The following is an 18,020-nucleotide window of genomic DNA, read 5'->3' as shown; positions in this document are numbered from 1 at the left end:
CCTTCCCTCCATGTCAGCCTCACAGCCCAGTGCAAACTGAGCGGCAGCTGAATTGGCATGAGTTGATTAAAACTCCTAGTAATAATGGGCCCTTGACTGGTCCGTTGTCTAAATCAATGTCGGCAGTAACAGACAGGCGAGGTGGCCTTGTTGACAGATTGAGGCTGAGGAGAGAGCGGGGCGGGGGACTGGGGACTGGCAGGGCCTTCCCTCCTCACCCCGTTGAAGCCGTACACCAGGCCTCCTGGGACAAGGAGAGCCAGGCCTACTCAGTCTCTAATTAAAGGGATGGTTCCTACCGAAGGACTCAGAAGCTCTCACTGAGCTTGTGTGATCTTCAGTAACCTTGCCTACAAAATGAGTGTATCTGAGAGGAGCCTCTGAGTTTCGTTGTGGGGCTTCAGAGATGGCATATGGGGAAATGCCCAGCACATGGTAGGTACTCAAGAAATATCCATTTCATTCCCTTCCTTGCTTCCTTTCCTTTTTCTTCCCAGGATGCTATGTCTGACCTGTATATCCAAGAATATACTGCCAGCCACCTCTCTGAGTCCCCACATTACCCATCATAGTCACCTTCCCACAAGGTTTTCAGAATCCTGTGTAGCCCTAGCCAATCTGAACCACTTGTGGCATCACAGACAGGGCACCTTCATGCGGATCGAGGGAAACAATACTTCATTTGCAATCAGGGAACATTTAACAGCGGGTGCAGTGTGCCTCTCCCTTGCTGTGTGACCTCAGGCAAGTCACTTGGCCTCTCTGGGCTTTAGTTGCTTCATCTGCAAAGTGAGCAGGGTGATACTAGTCCTAACGCAGCATTGTTGGGCACAGACCAAAAGCTGGCTGTGGCAGTATTCCTGTGACCCTCAGCATGTATGGGGGCCCCTCCCTATGCTCCTGAATGTATTTCCTATTTGGGGGAATGTAGCAAGGTATCCGCAAGTGCAGTTAGTCATTTGTGAGCACCTGCCATTGTGGCAGGGATGTGGCAGGTTGGCAACCTGGTGGCCGGGAAGGTAGGGCTTCCACTCTCCAGTGTAGAGATGTGGAAAGTGAGGCTCAGAGAAGCAAGAGAACACAGGAAGGAAGTAGGCAGACTTCCCTCCTTGTGGGATCCCGTGTGGCTTACAGTGTGCCTGGGTCTTTCATTCATGGATCATATCACTGTTGTTGCATCATCTCAGTTCATCTCAACCATGATTTTAGGAGGCAGTATTGTTCTTCGGAAGTAGTGCGGTCATTCCACCTGCACTGGTGATGAGACAGCCAGCAAATGATTGCTGAGCTCTTGGAGGAAGCCCGGCTTTGCCCACAGGCTGTCAGGGTTACAGGCATCCTTGTGATTTGTTAGAGCATGCACATTCAAGTCAAAGGAAATTCTCCACCTTCTGAAAGACGTTAGAGCTACTTCTCCCCTTTTCACAATTCATAGTTGCTCTGACAAATACCCAGCAGCTCAGAGCTAAAAGACTTCTCCAATGTCCTGTTGTGCAGGTCCCTCATTTTATAGTAGGGGAAACAAACTCAGAGATTGGGGTGTGCCTGCCTGAAGGCACCCAACCCGTTAACAATGAGGCCAGGCGGAACTGGAACTCAGCTCTCTGGAGAGCCACTCAGGTGCATCGACTGAGGGTTTGCTAGGATCTGACTTCCTATCCTCACCATCCATTGGCCTGCCACACCCACTTTGAGGATAGTTTTGTAATTACCACAGTTTTCCAGATGGAGAAACAGGTTCAGAGAAGCCACGTGACTAGCTGAAGGTGACAACCAGTAAGAGACTGGGTCCCAGGCTGGCACTGTGTCCAACACCCCACCCTGCCTCTCAGGCCCAGGGTGCCAGAGAATGGCCGTATTAAGGTCTCCCAGAGCCAGACAGAGTTCAGGGCTTTTCTTCCTGTACCATCAGGAAATCCCCCAGGCTTGTTTACTATATGAGTCAGTCAGGCCCCAGGAAGAATTATTCTATTTTGTCAGTTGGTTGTTTTTCTTTCTTCTAAGAACAGCTGGCCCATCTTCTAGACCTGGGGGTGGGGTGGCAGAGCAGCTCATTACAAATTTTGTACTCGGAGCAATTTGCATTCCATAATTAATGAACATTAAAATGCATAATTACAAACAGAAACAAATGGCTTGGTACTGATGAAAAGTTGGGCTGGAAAGGAGGGAGCGTAGGCACAGGGGAAGGAGTAGGAGGCTGGTGGGAGCAGGGCACGGCCAGCCTATGGTAGAAACAGCTGGGAAAGCCCAGGGGCCCCGCCTCACTCCGATCTTCAAGGCCTTAACGCTCAGGGATCCGGGCCCAGGGTCTCCCTGTGGGCCCTCGTCTGAGGAGGAACAGAATGTGGACGGTGAATCTCTGGAGCCCAGCTGACCTGGGTTGGACCTCAGCTCTCTCGCCTACTTTCTGTAAAATCTTGGGGCAAAAGAGAAGCCCTCCAAGGCGTGGGGTATTATCAGAGGGACCTGCTCCTTTCTTATCCCCACTGCTAGTCCCACAGAGCCTGCTTCCCAAGGCTCTTTTTATGAGCTCCGAGACAGTGCTTACAGGTAATTGAATTCACCAACTTCAGTAATCTCTTTAAAGTAGCAAATAAAATCACTTTACTCCTCTGCCAACAACCCTCCAGTGCCTTCCGGTTGTACTTAGAATAAACTCAAAATGCCTTCTCCTGGCTGAAGTTGGGCGTGGGGTGGGGTGAGCAACTTTTTTTGAAAAAGGACCATGTAGTAAATACTGTTGGCATCGCAAGTCACATGCAGTCTTTTTATTATTTGTTTGTCTGACATTCTTCCTTTCAAAAAACCTCAAAACTTTAAAAATATAAGAAAGCCATTTTAGCTCTAGGGCTTTGTAAAAACAGGTTGTGGGAGAGGAGAGGTCTTTTCCCTGTTCCTCCCACTAAATACAACTGAAACCGCTGTAGGTTACATATAAAATACAAGACTAAAAAGTGGAGAGAAGAAGGCAGACAGATGGCCTAGGGATTGAGGACTCAAACAAAGATACGGTGTCACTACCTTGGGTTTTCTGTTTTTCTCATATGTCCCACCCCGAACCCCACCCCCACCCCAAAAGAAAACGGAAAAACCCATTCCAAAGCCTGCTCTTTTCAGCCAAAAGTCAGAAAATGTTTATACAATACCCATTCTACTCCAGCCAAACATCACAGAAAAACCTTGCCCCTCCCCGACCCGTGCCAGCAAAGGCCAAGTAAGAGCTACTGTGTTTCCCCGAAAATAAGACCTAGCCAGACAATGAGCTCTAATGCGTTTTTTTTTTTAGCAAAAATTAATGTAAAACCTGGTATTATATTATATTATGCCCGGTCTTATAGTAAAATAAGACCGGGTCTTATATTAATTTTTCTCCAAAAGACGCATTTGAGCTGATGGTCCAGCTAGGTCTTATTTTCGGGGAAACATGATATACATATATATATACACACACACAGACACACACACACATATATAATATATATACTATACATATATACTATATATATATACTATATATACTGTATATAATATCTATTATATATACTATATATAATATCTATTATATATAATATATATTATATATAATATATAACATATATAATATATATTATATGTACATATATATTATATATATATATATAACATATATATACCAGGGGTGCCAAAAAATGTACACATTTTAAGAGATGTTATCTATGTATTACTTTTTGAAGTTGAATTGAATTATCGTAGCAATATGTAGTATGACGTTCCCTCAAAAGATGGTGTTAATCAAATGAATGCTAGTGTCATTCATTGTATTACAATTTTAATACAGTTTTTTCCTTTATTAAAATGTGTATACATTTTGGGGGGCATATATATGTATATATATCAACCTTACCTCCCTAGCATCCCTTTATAACATAATTTTCTTAAATATTCCTCTAAATACATTTACAACCCCATCAGACATGGCAATCATTTTTGCTTTAATCATCAAACATAATGTAGAAAGCTAAGGAGGAAAAGAAAGGTCTATTGCATTCACACATTTTTGCTAACTGCGTTCTTTCTTCCCTCCCAATATTCCAAGATTCTTTCTTTTACCATTTCTTGTTTGGAAAACTTTTGCTAGTCTTTCTTTTTTCTTTCTTCCTTTCTTCCTTTTCTTTCCTTCCTTCCTTCCTTCCTTCCTTCCTTCCTTCCTTCCTTCCTTTTCTTGCTCTTGTTCTTCTTGTTCTCGTTCTTTTTTTTTTTTTTAGTAAGTCTGCAGTTGACAAATTCTCTTAGTTTTCTTTCATATGACAATGTCTTGATTTTTTTCTTCATTTCTAAAAGATATTTCATTGGACATAGGATTCTGAGTTGACAGGTTTTTTTTTTAATTCAACACTTGAAAAATGGTGTGCCACTTTCTTCTGGCTTCCATGACTTCCCATGATAATTCTGCCGTCATTCAGACTGTGTTTCTCCTATACATAAGATGTCATTTGTCTCTCTTTGCTTTAAAAAAATATATTTTTTTCTTGAAAAACTAAGAAGTGTTTCAGAAATTTTACTATAATGTGTTGGTGTAGATTTCTTTGTTTATCCTGGTTGGGGTATACTCAGCTTTTTGAATGTGTATGTTTATGCATTTTGCCAAATTTGAGAAGTTTTTAGCTATTGTTTCTTTGAGTACTTTTTGATTCCCACTCTCTTTCTGCTCTCCTTTTGGGATTCCAATGACATAAATGTTAGATATTTATTTTACAGTTCCACATGTTGTTGAAACTGTATTCTTCTTTTTTTTCAGTCTATTTTATCTTAATGCTCAGAGTGGGTAATTTCTATTGTTCTATCTTTAAATTCACTGATTATTTCCTCTGTCCTTTTCATCTCCTATTGAGGCAATACACTGTGCTTCTTTAAAAATTTCAATTACTGTATTTTTCAGTTCTACAATTTTCATTTGCTTTTCCTTTATATCTTCTACTTCTTTGCTGAGACTACGTAAGTCACTTCAGCTGATGAAATGATGACACCTGTAGGCTGTGATAAGTTATGCATTCCTAGAACAACCACTAAAATCTATATAAAGACGTACTCCAAACACTATAATAAATCAAAATGGAATTATAAAAATGTTCAAATAATCCACAGGAAAGCAAGAAAAAGAAATCTGAGAAATTAAAAACAGAGATCAGGAAACAGAAAATAAAACAGTAGACTTAAGTCCCAAAATATCAATAATCACATTAAATGTAACTGAACTAAGAACACAAATTAAAAGACAGAAATTGACAGATTAAAAACAGGATTAAAAAACATGACCCAAATATATGCTCTCTAAAAGAAATGTACAGTGCACAATGATTTAGGCAGGTTGAAAGTAAACATATAGAAAAAGACATATACGAGGTAAGACAATTAAGTTCTTGAACTCATCCTAGAAAAAGTGCTACATCTACATACCTCTTTACGGAATATCACTAGTCACCTTCAAAGTACTTCCCTTGGGAAGCACCGATGCCAGTGCCTAGTCCACCCTTCAAAGCAATTTTGGAACTCTTGTTCTGGAATGGCCTTCAGAGTGATCATTGTATTACCCTTGATGCCCTGAATGCCATCAAAATGTCTTCCTTTCAATATTTCCTTTATCTTCAGGTAAAGAAAAGAATCATTAGGGGCTAGATCAGGTGAGTAGGGAGGGTGTTCCAATACAGTTATTCGTTTACTGGCTAAAAACTCCCTCACAGACAGTGCCATGTTTGCTGGTGCATTGTCGTGATGCAAGAGCCATGAATTGTTGGCAAAAAGTTCAGATCATCTAACTTTTTGATTCAGCCTTTTCAGCAGTTCCAAATAGTAAACTTGGTTAACTGTTTGTCTAGTTGGTACAAATTCATAATGAATAATCCCTCTGATGTCAAAAAAAATTAGCATCGTCATCGCAACAGGTTCGCAGACTTAATTGTCACACCTCACACAAATCGAACAAAAGTAGGAGAAGCTATATTAATACCAGATAAAGCAGGCCTTAGAGCAAAGAAAGTTACTAGTGAGGGGCATCATAAGATAAAGAAAGGGTCGTTCGCAAAGAACACATAGCAATCCTAAATATTCATGCATCAAACAACGGAGCTAAAAATATATGAAGCAGAAACTAATAGAACTGAAATGAAAAATAGTCTACATTCATAGTTGGATAGTTTAACAGTCCTCTCTCAACAACTGCTAGAACAATTAGACTATCAACATTGTAGAATAACTCAGTCACATTATCAACCAGAAGGATCTAGTTAATGGAGAACACGCTGTCCAACAAAAAGAGGACACACATTCTTTTTAAGTGCGTATGGAACACCTAGCAAGATAGACCACATCCTGGGCCATGAATAAACTCTGAACAAATTTAACAATTCAAATCATACAGAGTATGTTCTCCAGCCATACTAGAATCAAAGTAGAAAGCAATAACAGATAACAGAAAAACCTCTATATATGTGGAAACTACACAATACACTTCTAAATAATCCAGGAAGTCTCGAGAGGGAAAAAAATGACACTGAATTGAATGAAACTGAGAAAAGAGAAAATTTTGTGGGACACTTGTAACATATAAGGCAAGAAAAGAGAAGGCATAAAGATCAGAAAGGAAGAAATAAAACTACCCCTATTGGCAGATCACGTGATGACCTAAGTAGAAAGTCTCAAGGAATTGCATATAAACTCCTAGGAGTAACGAGTGAATTCCTCAAGTTCTCAGAATACATGAAAAATATGCAACATCAATCGTATCTCTATATACCAGCAATGAACATGTGGACACGGATATAAAAATTAAAGTACCATTTGCAATTGCTAAAAGAATGAAAAATAGTGAAACACTTAGATGTAAATCTAACAAAACATGTATGCGGCCTGTATGCTGAAAACTACACAATGCCAATGAAAAAAAGCCAAAAAACATCTACATAAATGGAGTGACATACTGAATGGTACGAATGGATTAGAAGACTCAATATAGTAAAGATCTCCGTTCTCTTCATGTTGATGTAAAGGTTTAATATAATTTCTATCAAAACAGCCGCATAATTTTTTATAGATATAGGCAATATTTTTTTTCCTGAAATGTATATGAAAGGGTACAGGAACTAGAACAGGAAAAACTTATTTTGAAAAAGAAGAATAAAGTAGAAGGAGTCACTTGACCCTATATCTAGACCTTATGCTACAGTAATCAAATTGTGTGGTGCTAGTGGAAGGACAAATATATACATTCATGGAACCAGCATAGAAAACCCAGAAATGACCCACACAAATAAGCTAAATTTGTGTTTTTACAAAGTTACAAAAGCAATTTAACAGAAGAAAGGGGGTCTTTTCAAAACAGGGTGCTGGAAGAAGTGCCCATTCATAAGCAAAAAGAAAAAAATTAAACCTCAATTTAAGCCTCACATTTCATGCAAAAATTAACTAGAAATGCATCATAGAATTAACAGTAAAACAATGCTATAACACTTCCAGAACACACACACACACACACACACACACACACACACACACACGAAAATTGTTGGGATTTGGAATTGGCATAAAGTTCTTAGATTCCCAAGTATGATCAGTCCATAAAAGAGAAAAATGATAACTTGGATTTTATCAAAATTAAAAACATTTGCTCTGTGAAAGCTCATTTGAAGATAAGACAAATCACAGAATGGGAGAGAAAATATTTGAAAATCACATGTCTGACAAAAGTCTAGTGTCGAGGGTATATGTATAAAGAACCTTCAAAACTTAATAGTAAAAAAAAAACCTCAAAAAATCCAATTACAAAATGGGCAAAAGACATCAAGAGGCATCTCACTGCAAAGGATATACAGATGGAAAATAAACACAAAAGATGTTCAGCATCATTAACTAGTAGAGAAATGCAAATTAAAACCACAGTGAGATATAACTGTACACCTATCAGGATAGCTAAAATAAAACATACTGACAATACCAAATAGTGATGAGGATGTGGAGACACTGGGTTGCTCATACATTGCTGGTGGGGATTTAAAATAGTACAACCACCCTGGAAAAGTTTGGCAGCTTCCTAAAATAATTAAACAGGCAACTATCGTATTCATTTATTGAGTGCCTAATATATGCTGGTTCTGAGCCAGGCACTTCAGGTTGCTTTTTCATAGACTCTTTAGAATTGACTCCAGGAGAGGCATTATTATTCTCTGGATGAGGAAGGTGAGTCTTTCTCTGAGGTGAAACATTTGCCTAGATACTTGGTATCAGAAACCCTGCATGGAATGTAGGCCTGCTTTCAGCCCACACATTCTTATCTCTAAGCTTTCTCCCCCATGCAGAGAGGACACTGCAGCTCCAAGTTCACAGGGCAGGGGAGTGGTGGTGCCTGCGCCAGGGTTCTGTTTGTTCCCTTTCTAGTATACTAGGATGTGTCCCTTCTGCTCTAGTGACAGCTCCTACCTTTAGAAGACTCCCCTGACCAATGTCTCTCTATTCCGATATTCCCCAGTCATTCATCTTAGCAGAGTTTTCATTTTTCCTCTCGAGTTATACTTGCCTTCTTGGTGTCTGACAGAGATATATATTTCTTATCTCTCAAACTATATTCTGAGTTCCTTCAGGATACCCATAACGGCAGGTACCATTTGCCGAGTACTGTTCTAAGCACTTGACACATTTGTCTCACCATGTTGGTTATCTATTGCCGCGTAACAAATAACCCCCAAATCAAGCAGCTTGAAACAGAAAGCATTGTATTAGTTTCCTAGGGCTGCTGTACCACGTTACCAGGAACTGGGTGGCAGAAGACAACAGAAATGTATTCTCTCCCAGCTCTGGAGGCTGGAAGCATGAAATCAAGATGTCAGCAAGGCTGCCCACCCCCCGAGAGCTGTAGGGGAGAATTCAGCCTCTTCCACTGCTGGTGGCTGCAGCATCTGTGAGGCTCGTGGCCATATCAGTCCAGTCTCTGCTCTACCTCCAGATGGTCTTCTTCTCTGTGGGCGTAATCTCTCTGTGCCTCCGTTGTGAGGATGTTTGCAACAGCATTGGATGATCCAAGGTGATCTGTTCATCTCAGGAGCTAATTAAGTCACATCTACTTACCATGGAAAGTAACATTCACAAGTCCCAGGGGTCAGGAGGTGGACATCTCTTTGGGAGCATTATCAGCCCACCATGCTACCTCATAGGTCTGCTGTGAAGATGAAGTAAAATGCAGGTAAAGTGTTTAGATTGGGCCTGGATTAAAGAGCACACGTGTTTGGGAATCAGCAGGAGATGGGAGGAACTGTGAGTGACACCCTGTCCCAGATAGCTCCTGTTACCTGGTGAGAAGGTCAGCTGTCCCTTTCAGCAGCGCTCACCCGAGTCTGTGCTGACAGACAGAGACACAGCCATAGCACCAGCAAATGGCTCCAAGTGACCCTATGTCCAAGTGCCCTCCTGTCCGACAGTAAATGCTCCCAAACAAGCAGAGGCTTTCTGTGAGCTTGTATTAATATGTACAGCCTTTTCCTTGCACGGAAAATTGATTTTTCTTTTTAAGCACAAAATGTAGCCAGTTTTATATAACCTTTTCTGCAGTTTGACAAAGGCCATTTATAACCTACTTTCTCCGTCACCCTTCCTGGCGCCAGTCTCAAATGTCTCCAGCAACTCGGTTGTGCATCTGTAATTATGAATTCTTCTTACACAAAATTTAATTTCCAGGAGGGCTGGCCTTTTGTTTGTTACTGTGTGTTTTGTAAATTAATGTGTGTGTGTGTGTGTGTGTGTGTGTGTGTGTGTGTGTGTTTTGTTATTGATGTTGTGCAGGGGGAGAGAACGGGGTGCTGGTTGGGAGGGAGAGATCCGTTGGGAGGGTGTTTTAATCAGCAATGTCCAGTGATGGATGAAGAGGGCTGGGCTCTGGGTGTTAATCTTTGTGGACAGGAATTGCCGGCAGGGTGACTGAAATTGAAACCTAGTTCCTCATTTTCTCTCCCAAATGCCAGAGACTTGGAACCGTTTCTCCACCTGCTGGACTGGAGATGAGCTCATCCTCATCAAATAATGGAAAACTAAATTCAATAAATAGCCACTTGCCCCTACAGTGTAAGCCCTTCCTTTCACAGGGCACGTAGCCGGTGCCAAGAGCATGCGGCTGAGGTCACTCAAGGTTGGCATCGTTGGGGTTTCTTAGGGGCCAGGGGGCAGCCATCTGGTTCCCGGGAGGCATGAATGTGCCCCTGGCAAGGCAGAGGGCTTTGCTTAGACAGAAATGCCAGTCATTGTAGATGTTTAAAACACCTTCATTTATTTAAGCTGGAAAGTGAGGCTATTGAGAAATATCCCTCCAGTGGCAATTGGGAGGCTGGTGTAGGGGAAGCCAGCCAGACTCTTCACAGGCCATTGATGTGAGTCTGAGGGTATTTCATGCAGGGCTCCAGCCACAAGGATGGAGAAGTGGTGACAAATTCGGGACCGACAGGAAGAGACCTCACATTTGATGAGTACCAAATTGGGGCCAAATTTTGAAGTTTAAACTGGGTCACACCTCCATGATCAGCCTAAGCGTCTTAACAAATTCACAGGTGTAGGTGCTGTGCCCATTTAACTGATAAAGAAGTTGAGGCCCAGAGAGGGGATCTTGCTCTGGATCTGACAGAGAGAAGGGGAAGAGTTTGAATTTAAACTCATGTTGACTAGGAGCTCTTTAAACTGTATCTGGCAGCTTCTGTAAATGACCTTTATAGCAGCAAACCTTATTCAACAACTGTAATAAACATAGTTATGATGATTCCTGCAATATCAATAGCATATTTGCTATATGATTGCCCCAGGAGCCACAGCATTCTAAACACTTTGCAGACAGTATCTCCCTTCAGTCTCACAACTCTACCAGGCAGATATTGACAAAAGGCCCGTTTTACAGGTAGACACACTGAGATTCGGAGAGGTAAAGGGACTTACCCAAGGCCACACAGCTGTTTGTTGGCCAAAGGAAACTTTGAACCTTTCTTATTGGTACCCAACACCAGCACTTTTTCAGAAGGTGGGAGGAGAGGGTGTGATGGGATCCGCCGCCTCCTCAGCCATAACTCCCGTTTCTTTCTCTCGGAGCAGTGTCCTGAAGAGCTCAAGCCCATGAAGGATGGCTCTGGATGCTACGATCACTCCAAAGGCATCGACTGCTCCGATGGCTTCAATGGCGGCTGTGAGCAGCTGTGCTTACAGCAGACGCTGCCTTTGCCCTACGACGCCACCTCCAGCACCATCTTCATGTTCTGCGGGTGAGTGTCCCCGAAGCCCAGCCAGTCCCTGACCAGCGATGGGGGATGCAGAATAAAGGTCGGGAACTACACCTCAGTCAGATTGGGCCTGACTTCCAAAGAAATGGCTTTTCTGCCTCTGCTCTTTCAGCCGAAGAGGCAACAGGCAAGAATAACCTTCTGTTGGCTATTGGGAAGAATGGAGGAGGAATGATAATAAATAGAACCCATGCTCAGGCTGTGTCTTGGGGTCCGGATTCGTTTCTGCCCAAATCTGCCCCCCCAGCTCTCCCTCCCCTCCTCCACCTTCTGCATTGCCCTGCAGCCCTGGTCAGTGTAGTTAGGAGACAGATGCAGGCCCCTCGCAGGTGCACTAAGAAACCAGTAGGTGTCCCAAGAACACAGGCTTCGCCCAGGCTTTCAACTCTGTTTCGGCAGGAATTTAGTAGTGCCACGTTCAAAGTTTAGCTTCTCTGCACCCTAAGTGCAAGGATAATTAACTGGGGGAAGCGAGGTGGAAAGGAATAATGCAGACAAATGCCAAAAGCTCATTGGAGTTTTAAAATTAGCCTGAGATTGAAAGAAGGGACACACTAGTTACTACCAACTTGCTGAGTGACCTGGGACAAGTCACTTCCCCTCTCTGAGCCAGTGTTTAACCACCTGTGAAATGAGATCTTTGGACAACAATGCCTACCCTTTCTTCCAATGTACCTCGTCTCCCAGGTAGAGGACTCAGTGGTCGCTACCCCTTTCGTACATACATAGCATCTAGCATTGTGTTCGGTCCTCAGCAACTACTCAAGAAAATGGCAGCAGTTCTGCTTCTCTGTGTTCCCTTTCTGGTGATGTCTTCGTGTTAGAAAATTTGCTCATCTTTTCACATTCTGTGACTCAGAAAAATTATTCTATGCTCGCGTGACTGTTAGTCATTGAAGTATACTCAGTGCTTTACTAAGATAGAAAAGCAGAATAAGGCATGTAACAACTTTTTCAGTCTTGCATATTACAAAAAAGAGGGTGGCGGGTATGTATAGGTTTAATCACCGTTTAACAGAAAATTGGTTTTACCTGCATGGTCCTCATCTGAGGGGTCCAGTTCTCCTTGCGGGGTTTATTTCAGGATCTCCTTCCCTAGCCCCAGTTACACTCGGGGCTTCAGGTGCCTTCCAGCAGGTGTTGGAGCAGCCCTAGATATGCATCGGTAGAATAAATAAGAACTAAATTAGTGTATGCAGACCTGAATTCATAGTAGTCTGTCTCTCCACCGTTTAAGTGACTGCAGGGCAGTGTTCAGTAAATTATGCATGGGCTTCGATCTGAGCCTTGAATACAGAATCAGTTATATTCTTATCATTGTTATTTTTCTCCCTGCATACTTTGGGTGAGGTGCCCTTCTCTTGCAAACAATAACAGCTACAGCCCAGGGACACCAGTAACGGATTTCGATTTAGTAACTCTTACCACCCTCCACCCATAGCACTCTGCTGAGGTCAAGGGAAATCCACAGAGTGGGGATCTAATCCTAGATCTTTAACTCTCTGACCTTGGACCCCTGACCTGCAGTTTCCTCATCTCTAAAATTGTAACAATATCTACCTCAATGTAATATTCGCTGTAGAGAGTGCAAAATAATTTACGCTTAATAAAACTCCATGAAGGTGAAGTAACATGCCCAACTGCACAGGTCTAGTAATGTAATGCTCTGCGTGACCTTGAGCAAGTTGTTTAATGTCCCTGTGCCTCAGTTTTCTCATCTGTAAAATAGAGATAATAATAGTATCTCTCCATAGTTGTTATAAAGACTAAATGCATCACATTAATTACATCACAATTTACATGAATATTTGCGAAATTGTTTGGATTCGTGCCCTGCAGGGAGTTAGAACTGTCTGTGTTTGTTAAAATAACTAAAGTGAATGATAGTAAAGACAATAGCCCCCCCCCCCACTTGCTCAGTGACCCTAGATGCTCAGCCTCTTGGTTTTCTGTTCTGGGAGGCAAGGGAGAACTAACCTTCCTTACCTGGAAAGGTCTCTGAAAGCATTAAATTAGATTGAATGGGTGGGAATGTGCTGTGAGCTGTTGAAGCCCATTCAGATGTTGATAAACAGGACAAAAAAAGAAAAAAAGAAAACCCTGGTCTCCTAAAACCAACCGCACTGTCAACACATTTGAAAATTGTCTACGAAGGATGCAAATGAGGAGTTACCCACCATTATTAGAAGCACTATAAACAAAACAATGAAAACTATTAGCAGATACTGTGCAAAAGTTGTTCTAAAGAAATGGCATGCTGGTGAATTAAGCAAGAAAAGCAAACCCTCATTCAAGAGGACCTTCTCAGCTTGCTCAAACCTCTGACTTTTCTAAGAGAGTATTGGGTGCAAGTTTAACAAACCCCTTTGCAATCATAGCAGCTAACATTTACAAAGCGCTCCCTGTGTGCCGCGACTGCGCTAAGTGTGTTGTGCACATTAGCCCATTTAGTTCTCAGAACAACTCTACAGGGACATAACCTTATGGTCCCCTTTACTGTCAAGAAAACCAGACACAGAGTGGTTGAGGAACTTGCCCAAGGTCACACAGCTGGTAAGGAAGGGCATCAGATTCAAACCCAAGCCTGGCTCCAGTCTCAGTCAAGACAGACTGGATGTCACTGCTGGCCACTGGCCACTTCTAGCCCTATGGTTTTGAGCAATCCCTAAACTTCTCTGAGCCTCTTCTCTCAAGCAGAATCAGATGTGACTGTAGCATCATGATGAGGATTTCATGAAATTATACAAAGGCTGGCACATTGAAACACTTGGTAAATTGTCGTTGTAATTAGTCTAATAGGTATAAAGCCACCTCAGTTAATCATTCAATGACTGAATTGTAGGTCTGGTTTACGTCTATCTCCAGTACCTAGGACAGTGCCTGACATATAGTAGGTGCTCGATTTAAAATTGTTAAATGAAGTTCCTCAGTTAACATGGCTACGGAAGTTGTTCCCAGTCCGGCCTTTCCAGCTGATTTCCAGCTATGTCCCTCTTCCTGAATTTGGCCTCTTGGCTCCAGCTTCTGGATTTTGACATTGTTCCCTCTGCCTCTTCTTTCCTCCTCCCCTGTACCCTTACCATTTGCCCTTGGCTCTTTAGCTTGGACAGCTCAGTGTCATCTCCTAGTCTCGGTGCAGGCATCACATCACCATTTCCAGCAAGACTTCTCTGAGCTCCACAGGGGTGCAGGGGTGAGGTGGGCAGTTACCCTGGAGCTAGATAACAAAATATCTTGTCCTTTCAAGTGGATTATATTTAAATATTGGCTTAATAATTATTGAGTGGGGTTAGGGTATGCCAAGAAAGGACTTTTTATTGTTTTATTTTGGTTGGTATGTTTCCCTTTCTACCCACAAGACCCTCTTACAAGGGGGAGGGCCGTTTACATTTAGCCTTAAGTTCCAATGTGTCCCTGTGAAATCATGACACCCCTCACAGGCTGGACCTCTGCCTAGCTACCCTGGTTATCAACCTCGAGTCAGGCCAAGTTCCCCCCAAATGAGTGAAGAATCCTTTCTCTGGGGTCACTTACCCCTCCATCCCCACCCATGCTTCTCCCCATGGGAGCCCCCCTGCTCTGTTGACTTACCTGCTTTCCTGTCTGCTCCCCATCACCCTGTGAACTCCTCAGGAGCAAGGACTGGGTTTTAGTCACATGTGTGTCCCCGTTGTCATTCGCCATGGTTTGGCCCAATGACTTCTTCAAAACCATAATTGTTGAATTAAGGAATCTATCTACCTCAGATTGGTTGCACCTACTCCGTGCCCAGTCTTTTGTGGGATGCTGAGAACGCACAGAAGTATTGAGTACAAGTCCTTGCTCACTGGAGGCAAAGAGAACCCTGAGGACAGGTGTTTGAGCCTCACTTGGTCCTGACTGACGTTGGTAGGGCACAGGTACCCGTATGGTAGAGAAGCAGGTAAATCTGAGATAGGTTGAGAAGGTCATTGAATACTAAGCTGACACATTTAGAAAGAAATCTTATAGGTGAGGGAACATTACCTTCCTCTAAGACCTTGGCAGGTTACCTAGCAACCGTATTTGTTTCCTCTGTGTGTGTGTGTATGTTTACAATGTATACTGTGCATTCTTTCAAGAGAACTTAATATTATGCACATAAATCCAACCTGTAAATAATGGATACTCTACAGATAGGACTGATCAAAGCCACTTCTAAGGAGAGAAAGGGTAAGGAAGAGGATGGTTTCAGGAGCCTGAAATGGGAGAATGTCTCAATATGAGATAAATTTAACTCTGTGCTTCTTGGCAACCAAAGTAAACAGAAAAAAAAAAAAAAAAGGTTGATTATATAGTTGTCCTTGCTTGAGGAAAAAGAAGGCTGTGATTTTTTTTTTTTCTTGTGTTTTTTTTTCCCCAGAGGGTATACACCTTTTCCTCATATGATTCACTAAGAAAAATGTTTCTTATATATTTCTATGTAAGAAATAGTCAGCAATGTCATCAATATTTTTGAAGTTTCGCTATTTCTCAGATCATTTAGAGGAAGAAAATGAGGCCCAGAGGGTGTCACAGCCAGTTAGGAGGTGAAATCGGGACAGGAGCTATCCCAGGCTTCTCTCTTCTAATTTGAATCTATTCAATGTGATTAAATATAATTGAATTAAAAATGTAATGAAAATGTATTTGAAAACATGGCCTCAGAGATCATGTCCAGCCTCAAATAGCCCTATTACTAGCCTATATGTTTAATGTCATTTCTAAGTGATTCAGGAGGGAGAGGAGACAAATACATGTGTTTAAAATCCGTCATTAACTGGAAGCTGTTTATTTTCATTGTTGAAGCTGGGGTCCACTCAAATAGTAGAAAACGATGACCCACAGAGTGGACTACGAGATCTTAATTTAGACTGTCAGTGTCTACTTGCACAGGTGTTGGGGGTGGAGGGTGGCATTCATTCAAGCACTTGTTCCGTTGCAGTTTCCAACGTTTAGCTTAGGCCTGAGCTCTCACCCCTCTGACTCCTGATTGAAGGATGTGGAATTTACCACTCATAGTTAACATAGAATATCTATGTTCCAGGTTCTTGTTAAACATTACAACCATATGCTCTCTGCTGTTTGAAATATTTGCAAAAGCTCAGGTGAAAGTCATATTCACAGACAATTGATGGAAGCACATGAAATCCATCCATTTGTTCAGATAGGTGTTTTCCAGTGTGGCTTTTATGGAATATTAGTTTCATGAACTATTTTAAAGACAAAATAGGGAAGTTCAGTGGTCAGACCCATGGGGAAATCTGTATTCTATAACTGCCTTTTGAAGGTTCACAGTGTACTTGTGGATGGTAAAGGCTCTGACAAGTCCTGCAGTGGTGAAATATACCGTGTTTCATTGGTTCTAAGGTGCCCATGTTTTCCACATTTTAACATCTCTGAAATTAGGATATGTTTTACCACCACTAGTTTGACAGTTTAATTAGAGAATCTTTTTGGTTTGCTTTTTAGTGTTAGCTGAAATATTAGTGTTTCTTCCCAATGTTGGGGGTCTGAAAGTAGATACAATATGGTATATAATTTGGCCCAGAGTTCCTCATGAAATTACCTTTTCTTCCCTTCCCTTCCCTTCCCTTCCCTTCCCTTTCCTTTCCTTTCTTTTCCCTTCTTTCCCTCCTCTCCTCTCCCTTGTCCTCTCAAGAATGCCCTGGAGTACATTGCAATCAAAGTGGACTTTCTAGAAACTCTAAATTTTCCCCATAAGTGAAGCCTTCCAACGGAGCTCTCTCTGAGAACAGTTTCACTAAACTCCATTTTGTATCGTGTTGAGATAATCCTGAGGACCTTCATGAGAAAGACTCCTGTGACTTTGGTTAGTGGGGTTCAGGCAGTGGAGGGCCTTAGCTGCTAGGTCACAAAGAGTCCTGGCCCTGGTGACCCCAGAGTGGATTTCTCGTCGATATCAGGATCAGTAAAGCTCAGAGGCATGGGTTTCTCTCTTGCCTTGGTTGTAGGACACTTAGATTCATCTCTCACATTGGTCCACGTCTATGGGATGTGCCGTTCCTGGAGTGCTTCTTACCCTTCACTTTTCTCTATTTTTCATTTTTTCTAGGACTTGATTCCCTTCTCTGTTAAAAAAAAAAAAAATGGTTTGTAATCTAGGCATTCCAATGAATAATTGTATTGATTCCATAAGCCATTGAGGAATGAGTGGCTGAGAAAGTAGTCACATGACTAAATAAAGAAATACGGTATAAATGCTATTTGGAAAAACAAGCACGTTGGAAGAAGTCGTGTGTGCTGAAGTGGAACAGGCACTAGATGTGGAGTCAAGATCCAAAGTCAAGGCTCTGATGTTTCCAAAGTCTCCATGGGATCTTGGTCAAGGCGTTGAAAATGCCAAGCCTCGGGATCCTGCATGGCAAGGTGGAAAAGAAAGTCCCCATCTCATGATGCTGCTATGAGGACTAAGAAAAACATGCTCTTGACTAAACACGTATAAGGTTTTATGGTACAAGCTATAAAGTCCCATCAAGTTCCAGTACTCTCTGTAATGTGATGGGGATATTAAGGGTAACATGTTCGTTGCCTTCAGCTAAAATGCCCAGTTTGTATCTTTGTACTCATTTTATGTTTTCCATTTTGGCATATGTATAAATATAGTCTCATGCACATCTTGGCAGGTTTCCTGTGATCCAGCACTCTTTAGAATTTCTGTAAGAAAATCTCCCAGACGACAGAGTGTTCTAAAGGAGCACTATAATTATGTCGTTT

The 18,020-nt window shown here is 42.0% G+C and overlaps 1 protein-coding gene across 4 annotated transcripts in view; it reads left to right on the top strand.

Annotated features, from left to right (window-relative positions):
- ASTN2 (astrotactin 2) overlaps positions 1–18,020 on the top strand; it is an 839,920-nt gene that overhangs the window by 508,267 nt on the left and 313,633 nt on the right. For all 4 annotated transcript variants that reach the window (XM_074330925.1, XM_074330926.1, XM_019731189.2 and 1 more), the window contains one exon: positions 11,101–11,267. In XM_074330925.1, coding sequence (XP_074187026.1) covers positions 11,101–11,267 — 167 coding nt within the window. The remainder of the gene's footprint in view (positions 1–11,100; positions 11,268–18,020) is intronic.

Source organism: Rhinolophus sinicus, linkage group LG04 (genome assembly GCF_036562045.2).
Source record: "Rhinolophus sinicus isolate RSC01 linkage group LG04, ASM3656204v1, whole genome shotgun sequence".
Lineage (NCBI taxonomy): Eukaryota > Metazoa > Chordata > Mammalia > Chiroptera > Rhinolophidae > Rhinolophus > Rhinolophus sinicus.
This window is presented reverse-complemented; position numbering and strand designations above follow the sequence as displayed.